Source organism: Carassius carassius, chromosome 5, assembly GCF_963082965.1.
Source record: "Carassius carassius chromosome 5, fCarCar2.1, whole genome shotgun sequence".
Lineage (NCBI taxonomy): Eukaryota > Metazoa > Chordata > Actinopteri > Cypriniformes > Cyprinidae > Carassius > Carassius carassius.
Window position 1 is genome coordinate 20,269,817 of NC_081759.1, and position 20,281 is coordinate 20,290,097.

At 38.4% G+C, this 20,281-nt stretch overlaps 1 protein-coding gene across 1 annotated transcript in view; it reads right to left on the bottom strand.

The window, feature by feature from the left end:
• Positions 1 to 20,281, bottom strand: part of LOC132140950 (neurogenic locus notch homolog protein 1-like) — a 42,297-nt gene that overhangs the window by 15,127 nt on the left and 6,889 nt on the right. Inside the window, exons 3-18 of the mRNA XM_059550046.1 lie at positions 12,285 to 12,547; positions 11,838 to 12,176; positions 9,460 to 9,582; positions 9,074 to 9,307; positions 8,631 to 8,786; positions 8,301 to 8,486; positions 7,958 to 8,071; positions 6,442 to 6,555; positions 5,985 to 6,218; positions 5,775 to 5,885; positions 4,000 to 4,192; positions 3,204 to 3,349; positions 2,993 to 3,106; positions 1,369 to 1,488; positions 1,124 to 1,276; positions 823 to 1,051 (exon numbers count right to left, since the gene is read on the bottom strand). Of these exons, the coding sequence (XP_059406029.1) occupies positions 823 to 1,051; positions 1,124 to 1,276; positions 1,369 to 1,488; positions 2,993 to 3,106; positions 3,204 to 3,349; positions 4,000 to 4,192; positions 5,775 to 5,885; positions 5,985 to 6,218; positions 6,442 to 6,555; positions 7,958 to 8,071; positions 8,301 to 8,486; positions 8,631 to 8,786; positions 9,074 to 9,307; positions 9,460 to 9,582; positions 11,838 to 12,176; positions 12,285 to 12,547 (2,829 nt within the window). The remainder of the gene's footprint in view (positions 1 to 822; positions 1,052 to 1,123; positions 1,277 to 1,368; positions 1,489 to 2,992; positions 3,107 to 3,203; positions 3,350 to 3,999; positions 4,193 to 5,774; positions 5,886 to 5,984; positions 6,219 to 6,441; positions 6,556 to 7,957; positions 8,072 to 8,300; positions 8,487 to 8,630; positions 8,787 to 9,073; positions 9,308 to 9,459; positions 9,583 to 11,837; positions 12,177 to 12,284; positions 12,548 to 20,281) is intronic.

Genomic DNA, 20,281 nt, shown 5'->3' on the forward strand with positions numbered 1-20,281 from the left:
ATTGATTAATTGATTAGTATTGCACACACAGAAAAAGCTTGTCTTTTCTGGTGAAATAAATTTTATTGTTGTTGCACTACATCAGCAAACAACTTTCAGTTTGAAACAAAAAGATTAATATTTTCTTTTACAGCACAATGGAACGTTACTGAGCATAACTTCACATAAAACAAATGGCTTATAAAGGTAAACACACATTATAACAAATCATCAAATCTATACATAAAAATATTTAATAAATGCAAAATCAGTAAAAGCTCCCAAATATTTTTATCTAATTTAGCAGTTTTGAGTATAGAATTAAATCAAAGACTGAAAGCACTGTTACAAAAAATTATCATATTAATAAAGCCCACTGTAACTTCAATATTTGTTCATCCACACTAGCAGTAACATTACCTGCACACGAGCGATAAAATGCATTATATGCAATAATTTGTTTTTTAATAAACCCTTTATAAAGGGAACCTTAATGTAAAGGGTTACCCATTTATTTAATAAAAATACAGAAAAACAGTGGTACTGTGAAATATTATTTAAACAAATTTTTAAATATAATTTAAAGTCAAGTGATGGCAATTAATTAAATTCTTAAGTATTTATGAGGGTTTTTATATTTGTGAAAACAGCATGTTTGCTTGCACCTCTACTGCTGTGCAGAAATGGCATATAGGGTTTGAATTTTTAGGTTGGGCAATTGTTTTGTGGTACATATCTGTTACTGCTTTGTCGATATGTGTTTGTCTTGTTGCCTCTTTATTGTAAGAGTTTTCTGTTGCAGCTAAAACAGTGACTTGTTTTATATTAGAGTGCCGTTGTTACCTCTCAGTACAGTCAGGTGTGTTGTTCTCACAGTGAATCCCACTGAATCCAGGTGGACAGGTACAGGTGTAACTGTTCACACAATCTGTGCAGTTGGCGCCGTTTTTACATGGGTTACTGTCACATTCATTAATGTCCTCCTCACATCTACTCCCCCGGAAACCTGGTAGGCAGGTGCAAGTGAAGGCGTTCACAGTGTCTGTACAGAAGCCACCGTTACTGCAAGGGTCTACAGGAAAAGGATGGGGTTAGACATCAAGGCATCAACTAGAATGAAATAAGGCTGAAATGGGACACTCACTGGGCTTGCAGTCATCAATGTCTGTCTCACAGTTGCGGCCTGTGTAGCCCGATTTACAACTGCATTTGTAGGTGCCAATAGAGTTTTGACAGATGGCGTCATTTCGACAAGGGTTTTTGACACATTCATTGATATCCACCTCACACGTTTGGCCTACAATTGAGGTAGTGCACAAAGTATCAATGTAGTTATGCATAATATTAAGGCTAGGATATAATTTCTTGTTAGTTTTGTGAATTTTGTACCTTGCCATCCTTCAGGACACACACAAGAGAAGCTCTCATAGTCTTCAGACTCCTTACACACACCTCCATTCTTACAGGGTTTAGGGCTACATGGGGCCAACAGGGTTTCGCAGTTCTCACCTGGAAGATAAAATATATAGAAAACCTAAAGCATTAGGAAAACTCCACATTGTTTAGCCATTCAGTATGTGTTTTGCATTGAAGATGTTCTTAAGAGACATTCTTCTTCAATCAAAGCCTAAATTTAGAAGGTGACACTATGTTTCAGTACAGGTTCTGTGCCGATTCCTCTTTTCTCTGTTGGAGATTAGACTGTCAGTCCTAGCAAAGCAAAGCACATTTGGCCTATCTGTTTCCACGACAGTCGGCCCCTGCAGGAAGCCAGCAGGTTTTCCTGCCATTGTCTGGCCATTTGCGTTTCTGTGAGAGAGGAAGTAGGGCAAACAGGAAACATGACAGGCCACTGTTCCCACCCTGGTACGACTAAATTTTGTTATTCTTGATATAACGCTGTGTGGATTTTTCCGAAAAGATTGTCACTGGGAATTAAAATGATTTCTGTTCCAGAGGCAGAACATCATTATATTATCTCTTTTGTCAAATAACACATTGAAAGGAAAGAATGTGTCGTCTGTTAAAAACATTTTCCTGTATTGTCAGCAGAGATACTTGTAGGGCTCTTGAGGGGCCTCTGTCAACAGTCTGGGACTAGATTGATGGAGAAGGGTCTGTTGTTCCTGACTTTGAAATAGCAATACAAACTACTCTTGATTTAAAGTTAAGTTAAGTAAAACTAGCAAAATCTAACAAAAAGTAATAGCCACACTAAAGCTATTTCAAGACCCCACCAAAAGGGTAAAAAGGTTTTTCAGGCTTTTAATTATTCAGCTAATAAATAAATAGGGTTTATGTGTTTATTTTTTGTATTTCAAAACTAACTTTAGAATATTCAATAGATTAAGGTTTTCTTCATGAAAATGCACAAACAATATTGATAAATCTTATTCAACTTTCAGGTGTATCTAGAATGAGAATCCTTCCTTCAATTATCAAATCATTGTTCATGTTTATGCCTTAAACTAAAGGGTATTGGCTATTTACAAGAAATAGCCCATCACAACTTCCTGTTTCAATGGGAAATACATCAACACAGGAAAGAAAGCTAATTGTCGTAATGTCATCATGGTTTTGGAAAAAAATAAAACACTCGCTTAAAAATATAATTCACATGTAACCAGAAGAGATCTTTTTTTCTATCAGTACTTAAAAAAGTTCACATCAGACATTCTCAAACATTTCTGGCACCCGAATCCCTTTGAAGTCAAATTTGTTCTTGAAATCCCTCCTGAGATTTTGAGTTAATATTTCAGTAGTTTAACAACCCATTTGCATGTTCACAGCTCTCTGATGTAAACTGATAAAATACAGGTAAGCTAATAAAATAATAAAACGAATCAAATAAAACAGCTTTACTTTTTTATGATTTACTTGATTATTAGAGTTTCATCAACTCCCAAACTAACTGGTTTAAATAGCTAAACAGACACATACTACATTTTGGTGAAAAGTATTACAGTCAACTAATATCATTCTCAAAATGTAATGAATAAAGCTAAACTCATACCAGTGTAAGGCAGCAAACAGTTGCATTTGTATCCAGCCACATCATCGATACAGGTTCCTTGATTCAAGCAAGGGTTGGAGGCGCATTCGTTGATATTTGTTTGGCAGTTGGGACCTATAATTAAATGTTAGAAAGACACTGTGTGTTTGAGTGGGGGTCAAGAGGGCACACCACATAGTTACAGTAAATTTGCAGAATAAATGATACGAACCGCTGAAGCCAGCGCGGCATGTGCAGACGTAGCCGCTGGTCATGTCCTTACAGGTGCCTCCATTCATACAGGGGTTGGAATCACACTCATTGTTATTGATGTCACAGTTGACACCACTCCAGCCAGAGTCACAAATACAGTTATATCTGTAAGAAACACAATCTGTTTTACATGGTTTCTGGCTGGTCCTAGCTGGTCTAGAACAAAACATCAGATCTTAAGCTGAATTGGGCTGGTTTGCTGGTATAAAATCTCATGTCTGGCCAAGAAAGTGTTCAGCTGTTTTAGCTGGCTAGCAGGCTGGTCTCTAAAGTGCCAAAACTATTCCAAAAATGGCCAAAAGACCAGCGAGTTCAGCGTAAGCTGGTAAGCTGTTTTTTTTTTTTGTTGTTGTTTCTTTCAGGGGGGTTGGATTCAATATGCCATCTTGATTATATTGATCATGCAAAAACCAATTTTAAACTGGTATTGGTACTTGGTTTCTCCAGCAGGGTGACATAATTTATGTTTATATTATCTTCAGAATCTCCGGAAATCATATAAATATGCTGATTTGCTGCTTAAGAGACTTCTTGTAATTATCAGTGTTCAAAGCAGAGATTCTTTGATGGATGAAGCATGTATTCAAAATAGAGATGCTTTGTAACATTGTAAATGTGACTTTTTTTTATTATTTTACAATTTTGATCAATGTAATGCATCCTTTTAAAATAAAAGTATAAATTTCTTAACAAAAAATCTTAATGACACCAAACGTTTCATATGGCATTGTATGTGCGTAAATAATAATACACACCCATTGACTTTGTCTTCACAGTGTCCATGAATGCAGGGGTTGCTAAAGCATTCGTTGAGCTGTGATTGGCAGGTCGTGTCATGATACCCCTCTCTGCACAGACATGTAAAGCCATTTACTCCATCAACGCAGGTTCCACCATTGTGACAGGGGTTGATGGCACATTCATCAATGTTGATGTTACACATTTTCCCTACAAAAAAAAACAACAACAAAAAAACAAACGACAGAATTAGGAAAATGGTTAAAGAATGTCATGCCGTATAGTAGTCCAAATAACTTCTGAATCAACTGCATTCATTTAGCCGTTCCTTGTTTTTCTTGAAATCCTAGGCTTAAGGCCTAGCTTTTAGACTCCACTTCAGGCAGCACCACTATTTACTGAACGCAATGCCAGCATAAAGGCAGAGGTTTCATTTGTCACTTGTCTTTAAAGCACAGGCCAACTTCCCCCTTTTAAAAGATCAACTTTCACAAATCTTTTCTCCTTTCAAACTCCCAGATGTCCGTGAGATCTCTGGCTGAATGAGGGAGCGGGCTGGCTTGCGTGTCTGTTCGTCAGGCAGGGGATTGGGCGAGATTGTAAGCCAACACCACGGCCCAGGCCAAATGTGTGCTCGCTGGCCAGCTGTCTCTCTCCACCCTGCTTTGTTGCCTGTCTCACCTGCTGAACTCTTTGTTGACTCCCCATCTCTTCTACACTGGTAAAAACCTGGACTCAATATACCACCTAGACTGCCTTGATAAAACCAAAACGCAGTACTTAAATGACCTAGTGGAGTAAGTTTCATTTAAGTATCAACTTTGTCCCGGATGACTCTATTAAATATAAAAAAATAAGACTTGTTGACATGCAGTAAGAGCTACACAGCAAATGTGGTACGTTTAGTTTCTGGAAACAAATTATGTTTGAGTTCATATTGGCAAATCAGAGCACAGTCTGAGACATTGTTTAGATCTCTTATGAAATACTAGAGGATACACGTAGGAGTACATGAAATTGAGTGCAAATAACTTTAGAAAACCTCTCCATTTGCTAACCTATTCACTTCATTCTAGACCACACAACCACTCTCCAAAGCCATGACCTTCCAAGACATGGGTAGCCGCCCAGACAATTTTACTTACAAAGTATAGAGAATTACTCAGGACACTTGTTTTAGTGGCTAAACCAGTTAAGCGCAGTACATAGTGTAGAGTTGGTAGCAAATCCTGATAGACATCATGACTGTCCCGATCAGATCCATATGTGACTTTTCTGAAATCTTACCTGAATCCATAAATTCTAAGTTTTTAAAGAATTCGTTTTTTTCTCTCTTAGTAGTAAAAATTAACATCATAATTAGCAGTTTTACACATTTATCTCTTTATTTAACTGTAAAGTGTGTACCTGTAATCGATAACTATTAAGGTAGAAAACCCACATACACAAAACACACACAAAAAAATATTATCAATAAATAATTATGCAAATTTCATTTTTTTAATTTACTTTTTATAGTTCTTATGGACTTTTTTGAAGCTTGACACCTCATGGAAACTGTTAACTGTTTTGTATGGAAAAGATATTTGTTAAGATTTTTGTCTTGTTAAGATCTTGAAAACTTAACATCATATGGGTTGGAATGACAAGAGGGTGATGAAATAATGAGCAAATTTTCTTTGCTGTGCAAACTATCCAATTGAATTCTCATTTCAAATGAATGAGACTATTTCATATTTAAGAGCAGTTGCTATTTATCGACGTATGAAGCACACAATCTAAGACCACTCACCTGTGTATCCCGGTTCACAGGCACACTCGTAAGCATTTATCTTGTCAATGCATCTTCCAAAATCACAGGGATTGCTTTGACAGTCGTCTAGGTTAACCTCACAGTTAGCACCTGTTAACACAAAATAGAACTTAGAATAGAGCTTTTACAAGCTTTTGCATTCTATTAGCAAGTGGTTCACATTTTTGACCATTACAGTAAAAGTGGCACCTGCGGTTCCTTTAGGGCAGATGCATAAGTAGGCATTCTCACGGTCCTGGCAGGTGCCTCCATTTAGGCACGGCTGACTGAGACACTCATTAATGTTGATCTCACACAGACGGCCTGTAAAACCAGCACGGCACATACAGGTGAAGGACGCCAGGCCATCTTTACAAGTGCCGTAGTGACACGGGTTGGATAGACACTCATCTACATCTGTTTCACAATACTGCCCTGTGTATCCTAAAAAGGAAAACAGATTAATTTATTATATTTATTATGACACACATTTCCTCACATGTATGCCCTGGAAATTCCATGTTTTTCCATGACTCAGAGAGAAATTTATAGCAAAATAAATATTTTAGAGCTGTAAAAAATGTATAATCACAACAGAAATATCATGTTTTATGTATTTTTTATGACTTTGTGTAAAAGTTGAACCAAGCAGGCGGCGTCTTCATACCTTCAGCGCACTGGCAGGTGTACATGTTGGGCCCATCGATACACTTGGCCCCATTTTTACAAGGGGTGCTAGCGCACTCATCAATGTCGAACTGGCACTGACTCCCAGAGAATCCTGAGAAGGAGACGATAGGGAAGGGGAGGGGGTCAATACAAAGATTCCTCTGGTTTGCACCCGCTTCATTCCTCCACACCCGTCTATACAACATGGCCAGCATTCATTAATACTCGGCTACAAGCTTTCCCCCTCTCTCTCAGGTTTTCAAGCTGCTTTTCAACCAACCATCACGGTGAGAGGGGGAGAAGGGTGTAAAATGGCGGTAAAAACCTTCCAAGGCCTCCTGAGCAAGGGCACCAGACAAAGAGGAACTGTCTATTCAGTGGCACGTCAAGCCATGGCGGTTTCTTCCTTTGTCCCGTAGAAGTTTTCCATCACAATGTGCATTCTACCATCCAGCCTTTGCCCCCCTCTCTGAGTCTGTCTCACCATAAGAGCCCCATGCAACCCCTGACCTCATGTTATTCAGCAACCCCCAACATTTGTGCTTTCTCCCTCAGTTATTTTAATCCTTCGCTAAAGACGTCTGCTGTTCAAATATACAGTCTGAACACATTAAGGGCTACAAATCCATCAGTGTGGAGATTTATGGGACATTTATCCTAGTAAAAGCAACACTAAAACAAAATTGTTGGTATGCAGTTCCTGCAGTGCTGTGTGTTAGTCTTCGTAGCATACCTTCAGACTCTATGACATTCTGTTCTCTAGGTATGGCTTCAGTCTAAATCTATGGGATTTTTCTGTCCTTTTTATCATCAAGTCTGATCACTTAGAAAAGAAATTTCACATCTTGTATTATTACAGATATAATCCTGATAACAAATTCCAAATTTGCTTATGCCATTCCCTCAGACCCCCTGGCATCGTTAATCAAGGAGTGTCCCATGCATCTTCAGAAGAGGAATTTCTTCAGAGTCTCTAAAATGCCACATTTTAAAAAGCACCCATTGTGGTTGCTATGGTTTCAATGTGTACACTACTGAAAAGGATCCCTGCACCGCATGCTGAAAAGGATCTCTGATTTCCATCTGAAACAGTGAAGGGGCCTAGCTTCCACTTCTTCAGCTAACTATCTCCCAAAACTCCTTTACACCACTCTTGGGGGTCCCCGTAGGCCCCTCTGCTTACACAACAAGAAGAGCCTCTCACAAACCTACATTTTCAGCAAAATTTGTTTCACGTCATTGGAACCGGACAAAGGATCAAAGTAGGGGCAAAAAGTATTCCTACAAAAAAAAAAAAGAAATATATGTGCACTAGAATTTTTTTTTTTGCTGTGCATAAATGATATGCATCATCTAACTCAAGCAAAAACTGTCTGAAATGTTAATTTTCCAGAAGCTTTCATCTGGATTATTTGAAGCATTTTAGCCGGGGCTGTGTAAGCCTGCCTCAGGGCAGGGATTAGTGTTCTTCACTCTGTTCTGTCCTGGGAGGTGATTGACCCCTGCACGCTCACCTGTGGGGCACTCGCATTGGTAGTTGTTGATCTTGTCGATGCACTTCCCATTGTTGAGGCAGGGCATGCTGGCGCACTCATCAGTATTGATCTGACAGAAGAGTCCCTCGTACCCTGTCAATTAACAGAGGGGAGTAAGCTCCAGACTTAGCAAGTCTTAACAATGCTTTTAGTGCTTCTTTTGTGTGTAATAAACAGAATATATTAATTGCATGTAGTCAGGCATCAGTATCATTAGTGTTACAGCCAAAAGAAGCAATTAATTGGATCACAGATTTGTCATGTGAGGTAATGACATCACCAGTGTGGGGGTATTATATAGAGAGCATTTAAAACCATTTACCTGGCATACAGATGCAATGGAAGCCTCCGATTTGATCCAAACAGGTAGCGTCATTATGGCATGGGTTGGACATGCATTCGTTTATGTCCAGTTCACATCGAGCTCCCAAATATCCCCGCAGACATTTACACTGGAAGGAACCTTTTGTGTTTATACACTTTCCAGCATGTTCGCAAGGGTTTGCACCTAAAAGGGGTTAAAAAACACCCTTTAAACATTAACAATTAAAATGTTCTATTGTAATATCTACATTTTTAAACACGATTAGTATGTTTATCAAGCACCATCAGTATGTATTTATGTATTCAATACAATACAGCCATTCTTTACCCAGCGAACATTCGTCAACGTCTTGGTCACAGGATGGGCCAACGTAACCCAGAGGACAGGTACAGATGGCCTTGCCATTGACTGGATTGGTGTCACAGTTGGAGCCTTTCTGGCATGGGTTACTAATACAAGCATCATTCAGGTGACACAGCAGACCTAAAACACAGAGACACACAATGAGAATTAACTTGTGCAGGAATTTATAAAACTAAACCTTATTGAACATCTCTTTTTTAAACAGTAGGGCAGATTTTATAGACCCTATGAAATCAAAACTTGTTTTATGTCACTTAATTGTACTTAAGTGTACTCTTAAAAAATCCAGTAGAAAATGGGAGATTTTTCTCTTAATTTTGCTCAAAACTCACAACTAATGCTCACATAACAGAATGAGTGTTTCAAACCATGATGCATGATTCACGAGAAGAAAAAAAGTTGCACACCTGTGCGCCCATGAGGGCATTCACAGAGGAAGGAGGCCACTCGATCATGGCATGTGGCTCCTGCGTGGCAGGCTGCATCTGCGCAGTCATCAATGTTTTCGCTGCAGTCGTCCCCTGTCCAGCCATTTACACACACACAGTTGTATCCACCCTGTGTGTTCAAGCATGTACCACCATTCTGGCAGGAATTGGGCATCAAGTCACACTCATTGACGTCTTCAGTACAGAACTGACCTGAGGAATTAATATATATATACGCATTTAATTCACCATATTCATTTTCCAGACACAGATGAAATGCCAAAAACATATTTTTTTCCCATTGAAGGTTTTTTTTTTCTTTGTATCTGTAAGTAAAATGTGGGGTTTGAGTAGGCAGTTGGTACCTGTCCACTCTGGCTTGCATTGGCAATTGTAGGTGTTCACTCCATCCACACAGGTTCCTCCATTAAGGCAACGATGGTCTGGACAGTCATCAATGTTCTCTTCGCAGTTCTGACCACTGAAGCCTGAAAATAAATTAAAAAATTCTTAAAGTCTAGTTTTAAAAGTCAGAACTGACAAGATTGTTCACATAGCCATTTCAGACACAGCCTGTTCAAGGTTACACTCCTAAAAACAGAACTATATACAATATTATTCAGAGGTTTGGGGCCATTTTATTATTTATTTATTTATTTATTTTACTTTTATTCAGGCGGAACACATTAAATTGATCAAAAGTGACAGTAAAGACTTGTTACAAAAGATTTCTGTTTCAAATAAATGCTTTTTCTTTCTATTCAAATCAAATTCAAAATCGAATAAAGAATACTGAAAGAAATGGCTCACACTCCCAAAAATATTAAGCAGCACAACTGTTGATAACATTGATAATAAGAAAAGCACCAAAACAGCATAATAGAATAATTTCTAAGGGTCATGTGACACTGAAGACTGGAGTTATAAATGCTTAAAATTCAGCCTTGACGAAACATTTTAAAATATATTGAAAAAGAAAACAGTTATTTTAAATTGTAACAATATTTCACAATATTATTTTTGCTGCATATTTGGTCAAATAAATAAAGCCTTGCTTTCAAAAACATATCTGAAAATCTTCATGATTTTAAACTTTGAACTGCAGTGTACCTGTCCAATGTATTTATTTAGCTGTTCATCTAAAAAACATAAACATATCCTGTATCTTTTAAGCAGTGTGAAAATAAAAAAAAATCTGCACTTTTCTAGCCATGGATAAATATTTGAGCAACTGTTTGCTGACATAATTCATGTTTCTTCACAAAGAACTAAATATTTATATCAGATTGCACAGCACAGATCCTTTAATACAAACATGCAAATTCAATTGTTTCCTGGTATAAACAGAGGGATAAAATGTTGTGAAACATTTAAAAAAAGTCGTTATTTTCGTTGCGGTCAACAGTCTTCCTTTTCTGAGAATTCTGGCAGTACCAGGATTCTGTTGGGGCACCAACGACAACGACTCTTCTGACTCTAACCACAATTTCCTACAATTTAAGTCCAAAAAGTGCAGTTATGGTATATTTCATAACTGATCACATCATATATTATGAATTCTTCCTTCAAAGTCCATGAATACATGGAATAATAACTTTAGTGATGTTTCCTCAATGCAGAGGTTTAGATTATGTTGTCTGGCATGAAATGAGATCCACTTGGGTCAAAGGAATAGTGATGGGAGGCGAACACACAGACACAAACACACACACACACACACACACACACACACACACATGCATTCTCATTCTCCCAACACTGACCCTAACCCAGGGACACCAGCATAAGGATGTTGTCGCTCAGACATTTCCTCATGATAAGCGCAAATATTTTCCTGCCGGTCTGTTCACACACACACACACACACACACACACACACACACACACACACACACACACACATGCAAACAGAGCTGCAGCAGGAGCGTAGATACTATGACTAGGCTGGGATTAAATGAGGCTGTGAGAAGGGCATTCTGGGACAGGTAGCCTATCCCATGTTCCAAAATTGTGGGAAACACTGATACTGCATTGTTATTGCCAACTCACTGAGCTCATCTGAAATCTCTAAATTCAGTGTTGACCCGGATAGAGGGCCGATATCATTTGTCTTACTGCTGGAACCGATGTCGTCAACAGGACACTTGTGAGTCAAAATAAGCTGAGTGGATTTCCTCTTAGTGATCAAAGTTAAGAGGCTGCCATTGATCCGTCATTTAATGAACTCATTTGTTACGTAACTAATGTCAGTTAAAGCCCTCATCATGATTAAAAAGAGTCATAGACCCCATAATCATGAGGGGTATTTAAGACAAGTCTTTGAATATTAGCATGCTAAACAGCTCTTAAGCTAGGAATGGGTATATGTTCGAACAAGTCAGAAAAGTACATAATCACATAAGCTTCAGAACTAGGCAATATATAAAATACCCACATATTCATGGTGATTTAGCTGGCTAAATTATGGAAACATTGTGAATATTGAGTTGATCTGAACGTTTATCATGACTACTTTTTGTCTCGATCCAAACTGTTTTAAATTTGGTAGGTTTTTTTTCATTTCCAAAAATCAGTTCAATCTGTCCATTTCAATCGATGAACTATTAAACTACGTATTTGTGATTTTATTTATAATTCTGTAATTGTTTATTACAGTTTTTTTCATTTGAATTAAATGATTTCAGAGCATTTACTATTGAAAAAAAAAGATTCCTCGTGCAGCTTAAAAGGTTAAGGATGCCTACCTGGCAAACAGGAGCATTCATAGCTCGTCTCTCCCTTCTGTACGCAGGTGCCTCCGTGGTTGCATGGTGACGGGTTACAGGGCTGATAGAGGGTCTCGCATTGTCTCCCAGTGTACTCCGCAGGGCAGTTGCAGCGATATGAGCCCACCTCATTCTCACACACGCCACCGTTCTTGCAAGGAGAGGGACTCTGGGCACACTCGTTGACATCTTGTTTGCAGGTTTGGCCAGAGAAGAAGGGCGTGCAGTGGCAGATGTAGTCGGAATCAAAGGGACTACACTTACCGCCATTGGCACATGGATTTGAGGCACAAGGATCAGCTTGATGGCAGTTCTTACCTAGTGATAAAGAATGTTTACGATCAGAATATGCTCACCACTGTCTAGATTTGAGATGTTAGTTCATACTCCTCATATACAGAGTTTCAAACTGGATTGTGGTCTTACCTGACCAGCCTGGTGGGCATTTACACTTGTAACTGTGGATACTGGTGAGTTCACATGTGCCTCCATTTCGACAAGGAGAGCTAAGGCACACATTATTGGTGGGAGTGAGACACAGTCGGTCTGTGTAACCCAGGCTGCAGTTGCATACAAAGTCCACCTTATTGACAGAAGTAATCAAATGGCACACACCGCCATTTCTGCACGGGGACTGGAAGCAAGGGTTACGGAACTGGCACGCTGTGCCGGCAAACGGCTCAGGGCACCTGTAGAGTGGAAAGCAAGCACAGGGAGAATTAGTACTGTATATACTGCACTCAGTATACGATTTATGCTTCATAGTTATAAAGCCACTTTCAATGGCATTAGCGTAGCACTGGATAAAATGTCAGTATAAATCGATGTAACTGGACTGTAATGAAACCACTGAATTATAATTAAGTTTTCAACTTCTCTTAAAGGGGGGGGTACAATGCTGTTTCATGCATTCAGAGTTGTTTACACTGTTAAAGAGTTGGATTCTCATGCTAAGCATGGACAAAATTCAAAAAACAATTTGGACACATGAGTATTTCTGTGCCAAAAAAAATCTTAATTCCGGGTTCATATAAGTTTTGGAGAGATTTTTTCGATCGTGGCTCTTGATGACATAGATGAGGGTGTAACTCCTTATATAGGCATTTCTCCTAAAAAAAAAATGCCCCCCGCCACACACATAGACCGGCGCATGATTTTAACATCATGCATACTAACATGTAATCATCTGGCTGCAGCGCTGCACGGGACTTGCTCGGGATAATCGAGTATAATGGAATGGGAAAACAAGGTCATGAAGGTCATGTTCATATGTGCTTTATAAGTACTAATAAACATCCAATATGTTAATAATAGGTATACTAATAAGCAACTAATTAATAGTGATAGCTGGTGGTGCTTTTTTAATATTTAAGATTTCCCACAGATTGAGGTTGTGCTTCACAGGTTTAATCCTGTTTCAAACAGATTTTTGAAAGTCAGCCATCCATCAGCGGCTCTTAGGAGAAAAAAACAAGCACCTCAGCCTTTCTGAATGAATCTGAATTCATTCACTCCAAAGACAAGGCAGTACAATACAAGGGTCTTTGAACCCAGGCCTAACATTATCAGGACTTCAAAGCTGTCTTCCTCCACCTCAATGCCTGCTATTCTTCTACAGTACAGAACTCTGCAGCATCAATCAGATCCTTGGGAATACAGAGATGGCACAGCAAAAACTTTGTAAAAGAGCCATACAGACTTCATAACAGGTTTTTCCTGGGTTGGCTTGAAAGTAATCTTTTGCCGATTTTACTCAGCGACACAAAAGGGGCCCTCCCTCGACATGACTATGCTGAAATAACCTTTTGCAAAAAGCTAAAGCCATCCAGAGCCTCTGGAATACCGAAGCCATGTTTTTGGCCTCGGGGGGCGGCCGGAATATCTCAACACATTCCCAGTGCACTGTTCTCTGATCCAAACAGGGCCCCCCTCAGTGGGTTGGATGTTTTTACTGTGTCTCTCCCAGGATTATGATGGCCAATAACTTCAACCAAGAAAAGAAAACACAGGGGACTGAGAGCCAGGCACGACAAAACCATTAAGTGCACGGTGGGAACCGCACTGCTGCCCACAATGCTACCTTTCCTCCCATTGTCCTATGGCCACCCTGGCACATTTCTGCAGGTTCGTTTAGGGTTTTGTGATTATTACACAAACATCTTATGCATCACTAGCACAGCGACAAACTCTGAAGTTATGTAAGTGTCATCAAGCTTGACATTGTAAAAGAATTCCATAGAAGAGAAGGCTTCCAGCCTGTGGAACAGCCAGAAATGCTTATGAATTCAAATTCATTTCTATTTAAAGGGTCATAGCATACATTTTTATTGTTTAATTCTCTTGCCTGGAGTCCATTTATTGTTTTGCACCAGAAACCTGCATATTTTTTATTTTGACCTGATCCTGAGTATTTAAATAGTTTTTGCTGTTTTTGACTTTAAAGTTGCGCTGAAATGTAAACAGCCACAAATCCTTTCTTCCATACTGTGCATCTAAATTAGACAGATTATCGAAGAAGAAAAAAAAGTTTGGGGTTTGTGAGTAAATGAAAAGCAAATGAAAAAAAATCCTAAAAATGTAAACTTAAAAAGTAAATACTTTTAAAATAAAAACAATACTTGAACATTAAAAACAGAAATATTTTACTTGTTGACCTGCATGACCATTAACTGTTCAAGAGAATATTTTAGAATAAAATAATGCATGAATAATATGTAACCATGTAATCTATAAATAGTAACTGTAATATAATTAGAACTCATAACAAGTACTTAATTTTTGGAATCTGATTACGTTTGGCGTCCCCATCCTTTCAATTCAGCATCTTTGCAAAATGACAGATTCGGCGTGTGTTGAATGTGCTGCTGAAAGTCAGACTGAAATTCTCAGGTATACTGTTAAAATAAACTTTCTAGGTGGAAGGAGATGCAGAGCAGCAGTTGCCAAACAGCCAGGAACAGCAGAATGAACTTATACTGACTTATATCTTGATAGTTTTCTCATGATATTGTTATTTTTCTCCAAGTCTTTTACAGCTTGGTTCTAATAAATGTTTTTTGTAATAAATGTAGAGAGGAAGTTATGTATTTGGTTGTAGTTGGTTTCATAGTTTATCATGCTCTTGTATCCCCAAAAAAAGATGATATCACCCCTTCATTGAGAATTGAGATCCGATAGAGAAAAATTAGGCTGATTTAACCCAGACAACACATCACTGTGTGCAGTTATGAGGGCCTGTGTCGGCCTTCCAGAAAGGCCTCAGGGAGCAGGTGCGCATGCTAATGAGGGAGCGGCAGCTGCTGGTCACAGTGCACCCGACTCCCTACTCATAAACTCCCCTCACACTTTCCCAAAGAGAATAAGAGGGCCAAGGCAGCAGGCAGTTGAATGGTTTGCCCACCACAGAGCAGAGCAGACAGGCTCCATGAGAAGGCCCATTGTTCCTGCTGCCATTCAGAGCGGAGCTAACCGCAGTCTGGGTGCCTCAAACCCCTCTGAGTGTGCTTTCAGCTGTTAAACCTCCTCTTCTTTCCCCTCCCTTCCATCCCATCCCGCGGTCACCTCTCTATCCCTCTTGTTCTCATCATGGCCTCTCTTTTTAATCTTCCAGCCACCTCTTCACTTCCTTCCTACTTGGCTGGGCTAGAGCTGTATTCACACTCCTCCACGTTTGCCTTTCACTGTCTCCCACCTTCTCCTCTCATCGTCAGCAGTTCCTGGTATATCTGGATGATGAGGTCATTTTTGAATCATACACTTCAGCCCTTTGCTGAAAACAACTACCTTTCCTGCTTTTAAAAGTTACAAAGGGGTTCTTTAATGGCCTGTGTCAATATCTATTTGCATACTACTTAGATTATAATATTTTATATATTATATAAAATATACTTATACACCACAGTCCAAAAGTTCATAATAGAACTGTAGTGTCAGTAAAATATATAATATATATAGTATTTTACATAAACAATATTTTTGTGAAGGCCAATGAGACATAAACAACATTGCTGAAATTAAACTACCACTTATTTTACATCCAGTAAATTACTCAGAAATATGCGAAATCAGTATTAGTATTGGTACAATATATTGGTTATCAGACAGTATTAAATATATTATTTTAATTTATAAGTATTAGGTTATTGGATATTTAATTAATTTCCTTATTTTTATATTAAGTGAACATAAGTTAGCAGCAACATTAAAGGTAATCTAGTAAAACACGACTGAACGTAATCGTTAGTAAATTAAAAACCTGAATATCCATTTTTATACTGTACATTATAATGTTGTGATGCTTAACAGTCTTTTATTTTTCATTCATATATGCAAAATAGAATATAATTATAAATATCTGTTTTCAGCCATAATCAGAAATATTTATTGGTATCACCCAGAATTTCAATATTGTTGCCTCCAACTATCATAGGAGGGGCCTGTTTTTGTGACATCACACAGACAGGCATCTGAGATTGGCTCAATTTGGGAAATGGGTAAATATTTTAGTAGATAAAAAAAAAACACTGGGTGGATTTTTATCATTATAGGGTGGTTGTGTACACACACTGCCAACACACATTTCAGTTCAAACTACTTGAAAAAGTGCATGTAGCATTTGATGACCCTCCTTTTTTTTTTTTTTTTGCAGTTTCACCTTGATTGTGCCTTCTGTGTTTTTGCTAACTTCTAATGTTATTTTGTGTGATAGTTAAATAGTCTAAATAATAAACAAAAAATATATACATTTATTTTTTGTCCTCACATTCTTTCTTGTAACTGTTGACTGAAAGGCTCATTATGCAGCTCATTATGCAGGCCTTTGTCTTCTCAGGTGTAAATCACAGTGATATTCATGATAGTTCACGCCCTCTCGCATATGACTTTTACCAACAAGAAGTGACATAGAAATTTAATCATATATTTTAAATCAATATATTGTTTTCTGTGGGTGAGTAAACAAGATGATTTTCACATCATTTAAAAAGAAATATTCTAGGCTACAAGCTCCAGTTCTCAAAAATCCCGGGAACAAATGTTCTTAATGTGTTTTATGGCCTTATTCAAGTGTTTTAACATTTTTAGTTTTTCACTAACCACGCATAACATTTTTTTTTCTCAAAAACACAATAATGTACGTACATACATGCTGCTCACATATTATTATAGCCCAGTTTGTGCTGATTACAGTGAGATTAGACTTTACCCATTTAGATATTTATAAGAAACTGAAAAAAGCACAAATGTCAGGGCATGACAAAACTTCCCCAGGCCCCAAAAATACCCTTAGACTCCAGAGGGTTAAGAAAACAAGCAGTTAGTAAATAAAAAGAGTGCAAGTCTAAGGTTACGTCCACATGAAGCCAGAGCTTTCCCTATCAGATCTTTTTTTTGCTGATCAAAAATCATAACTCCAAGGTTTCTGGCTGTTTTTGAAGGAGTTATGGTTGATGTGCCTAACTGGATGGTGAAATTTTTATGAAGCAATGGGTTTGATGGAACCACAAGCAGTTTCGTCTTGGCAAGGTTAAGCTGAAGGTGATTGTCCTTCATCCAGAAAAAAATGTCTGTTAGACAAGCTGAGATGTGAGCAGCTATCGTCGGATCTTTAGGAGGGTATAAGAGGTAGAGTTGAGCGTAGCAGTGATATGAAAAGCCATGTTTCTGAATGACAGAACCTAGTGATGCCATGTAGACAGAGAAGAGAAGTGGTCCAAGAACTGAGCCCTGAGGCACCCCAGTAGTTAGATGTTGCGACTTGGTCATCTAACCTCTCCAAGATACCTTGAAGGATCTATCTGAGAGGTAAGACTCAAACCACTGGAGTGCAGTTCCTGAGACATAGGGACCTGTCAATAGGTTTGACAGGAGGATCTGGTGGTTAACCATGTCAAAAGCCGTCAGCTGTTAGAGTTGATAAAGGAGGGGGAGTAGGAGGACAAAGAAGGGAGGAAAATGTTTTAGAGAGCATGCGAGAGTTAGACGAAATGTTAATCTTGTTATGATGGGATGTCATTTTAGCAGTGGACAACAGTAGAGCAGTCTACAAGATTTGTACATTTCCTGAAGAAACTGTGCCATTTTCTGTTTTATTGTGTGGTAACAAAAATCAGCATTTGGATGACTTGGAGAAGTAATAGCACATTCAACTATTCAACCAACAGTAATAGCACATTCAACATCTATTCAACCAACAACACTTACATTTAATATTTAGAGTCAGTGGTTACTATCTTTGGGGAAGAGATGCTTAACTTAACTACAGCAATTAAAAACTGCAAACATTTTTGGTCAGAATTATGGGTAACACTTCAGATTTGGGATAACACTATTAATTGTTTATTTATTAGCATGCATATTACTAGCATACTGGCTGTTATATAGTGCATTCTAGATCCCTTAACCCTACCCAATACCTAAACATAACTACTACAACAACTGTCTTACTTCCTATCAGTAAGTAGCTATTTAGGAGTCTAGTGAGGGAAAACTCTTAGTTAATAGTGAATATGTGTTCCCTAATCTAAAGAGTTGCCAAACTAAACATCTATCTAGCCCATTTCCTATATCATTCTCAGCTATTACCTAGCTCTATTATTAACATATAGGTTGTTTACTAGTACTTATAAAGCACTTATTCTGCATGACCTTATTCTACATTCCTAATCCTATCCCAAATCTAAACTTAACAACTACCTTACTAACTATTGGGAGTTTATTGAGGCAAAATCATAGTTAATGGTTTGTTAATAGTAGAGGTGTGACCTCGGCATCCTGGCTAAATTCGCCCATTGGCCTCGGACCATCATGGCCTCCTAACAATCCCCATATCCACTGATTGGCTTTATCACTCTGTCTCCTCTCCACCAGTAAGCTGGTGTGTGGTGGGCGTTCTGGCGCACTATGGCTGCCGTCGCATCATCCAGGTGGATGCTGCACACTGGTGGTGGATGAGGAGATACCCCCTGACAATGTAAGCGCTTTGAGTGCCTAGAAAAGCGCTATATAAATATATATTTATAAATTTATAAATATATATATAAATCTGAGACGAAGAATATGAACCTGGTTTACAGGATTTTTGCATTGCCCGAGAGAGGAGTCTATGGCCTTGCTGGAATGTAACTGTTTATATAAAAAAATTCACCCCACTATGTGTCCCCATCCCTGACAGCACTCTTCAATGGAAAGGCCTGGCAGACGCACTTAATGGCACCCTGCGGAAAATCACACCACCTTTGAAAGTCAACTAGACCTGCCCGTCCTGGCAAACAGTTACACTTTTTGAGGGGGTAAATACATGGGGCACTTAGTCAGCCTTGGCTCCTGCTAGTAAAGCACACATTAGGGAATCACAGTGAGTACACTGAGGACCTCCGTAGGAAACTCTGCCAGTTCGCTCTTTAACTTGGCAGATGCTTGTCACGTTAGCAATCAAGCTACTTAAAATGGTATCAGGCCACAAAGAGGTAGCCTACTAAGATAAAAATGCATTAAAAAGAACAAAAACAATAAGCATTTTATTTTAATTTTCCATGTGTTGCTTGCTGTCCCTTTTTAATTAACTCAAAAATATTTCAGTGTATTGTTCAACTCTATACAAATCTATATAATATGATAATTAAAAAGTGTATTTAACCTTCTCATCTCAAATATCTTGGCCAAACAGGAACTGCACGAAACTATAAACTAATATAAAATGTTTTGTTGTTTTGCTTGTGTCCTATAAAACCATCAGTGCATTTCTTGACATTTCTTGCCAGATTTATAATTATGCATATTAAAAACTGCAGAATTCCCCAAATCCTTTTAAGTAAAAAAAAAAAAACATCTCCATTTACATATTTCCATCCTTAACTCAGACAGAAAAGGCCCAAAAAAATAAATCACAGGTTCTGTAAACAGACCTAGTTTGTGTTTGATTCTGTGACCAGAGAATGACCCCATACTGTTATTCTAACTTCACCATCCTCTCTCAGAAATCCCTTTGTCCTCTAAAAGTGATGGGATTCATTCTGTGGCCACCAGTAGCCCATAACAACAGGATTTTACTAGCACTGCAATGCTGTCCCAGGCCAGAGCAGATGTTTTGTTGACACCTGACCCTCAGCCAGATGAAACACAGGGGGTTTCCACCCACTGCGCTCCAATCTGCCATCTGCCATTGAAAGGTCACAAAGTGAAGGGGGTTGTCTCTCACAACAAAAAGTTAAAGTCTAACTTGAAAGCCCTTTCATGGTTGAACTACAGGACTGAATAGAGAATACTGCAAATAGTGGCCGTAAAGTCAATGAATTAATGTTCAAAACAGCACTGTGACATTTGAACATCATACTTCACAGTGTTTGTGCACAACGTTAATTACCCCAGATCTATTATTCCTTCTGTCTTTCTTACAAAAAGCAAATATCACAATTAAAATAAGG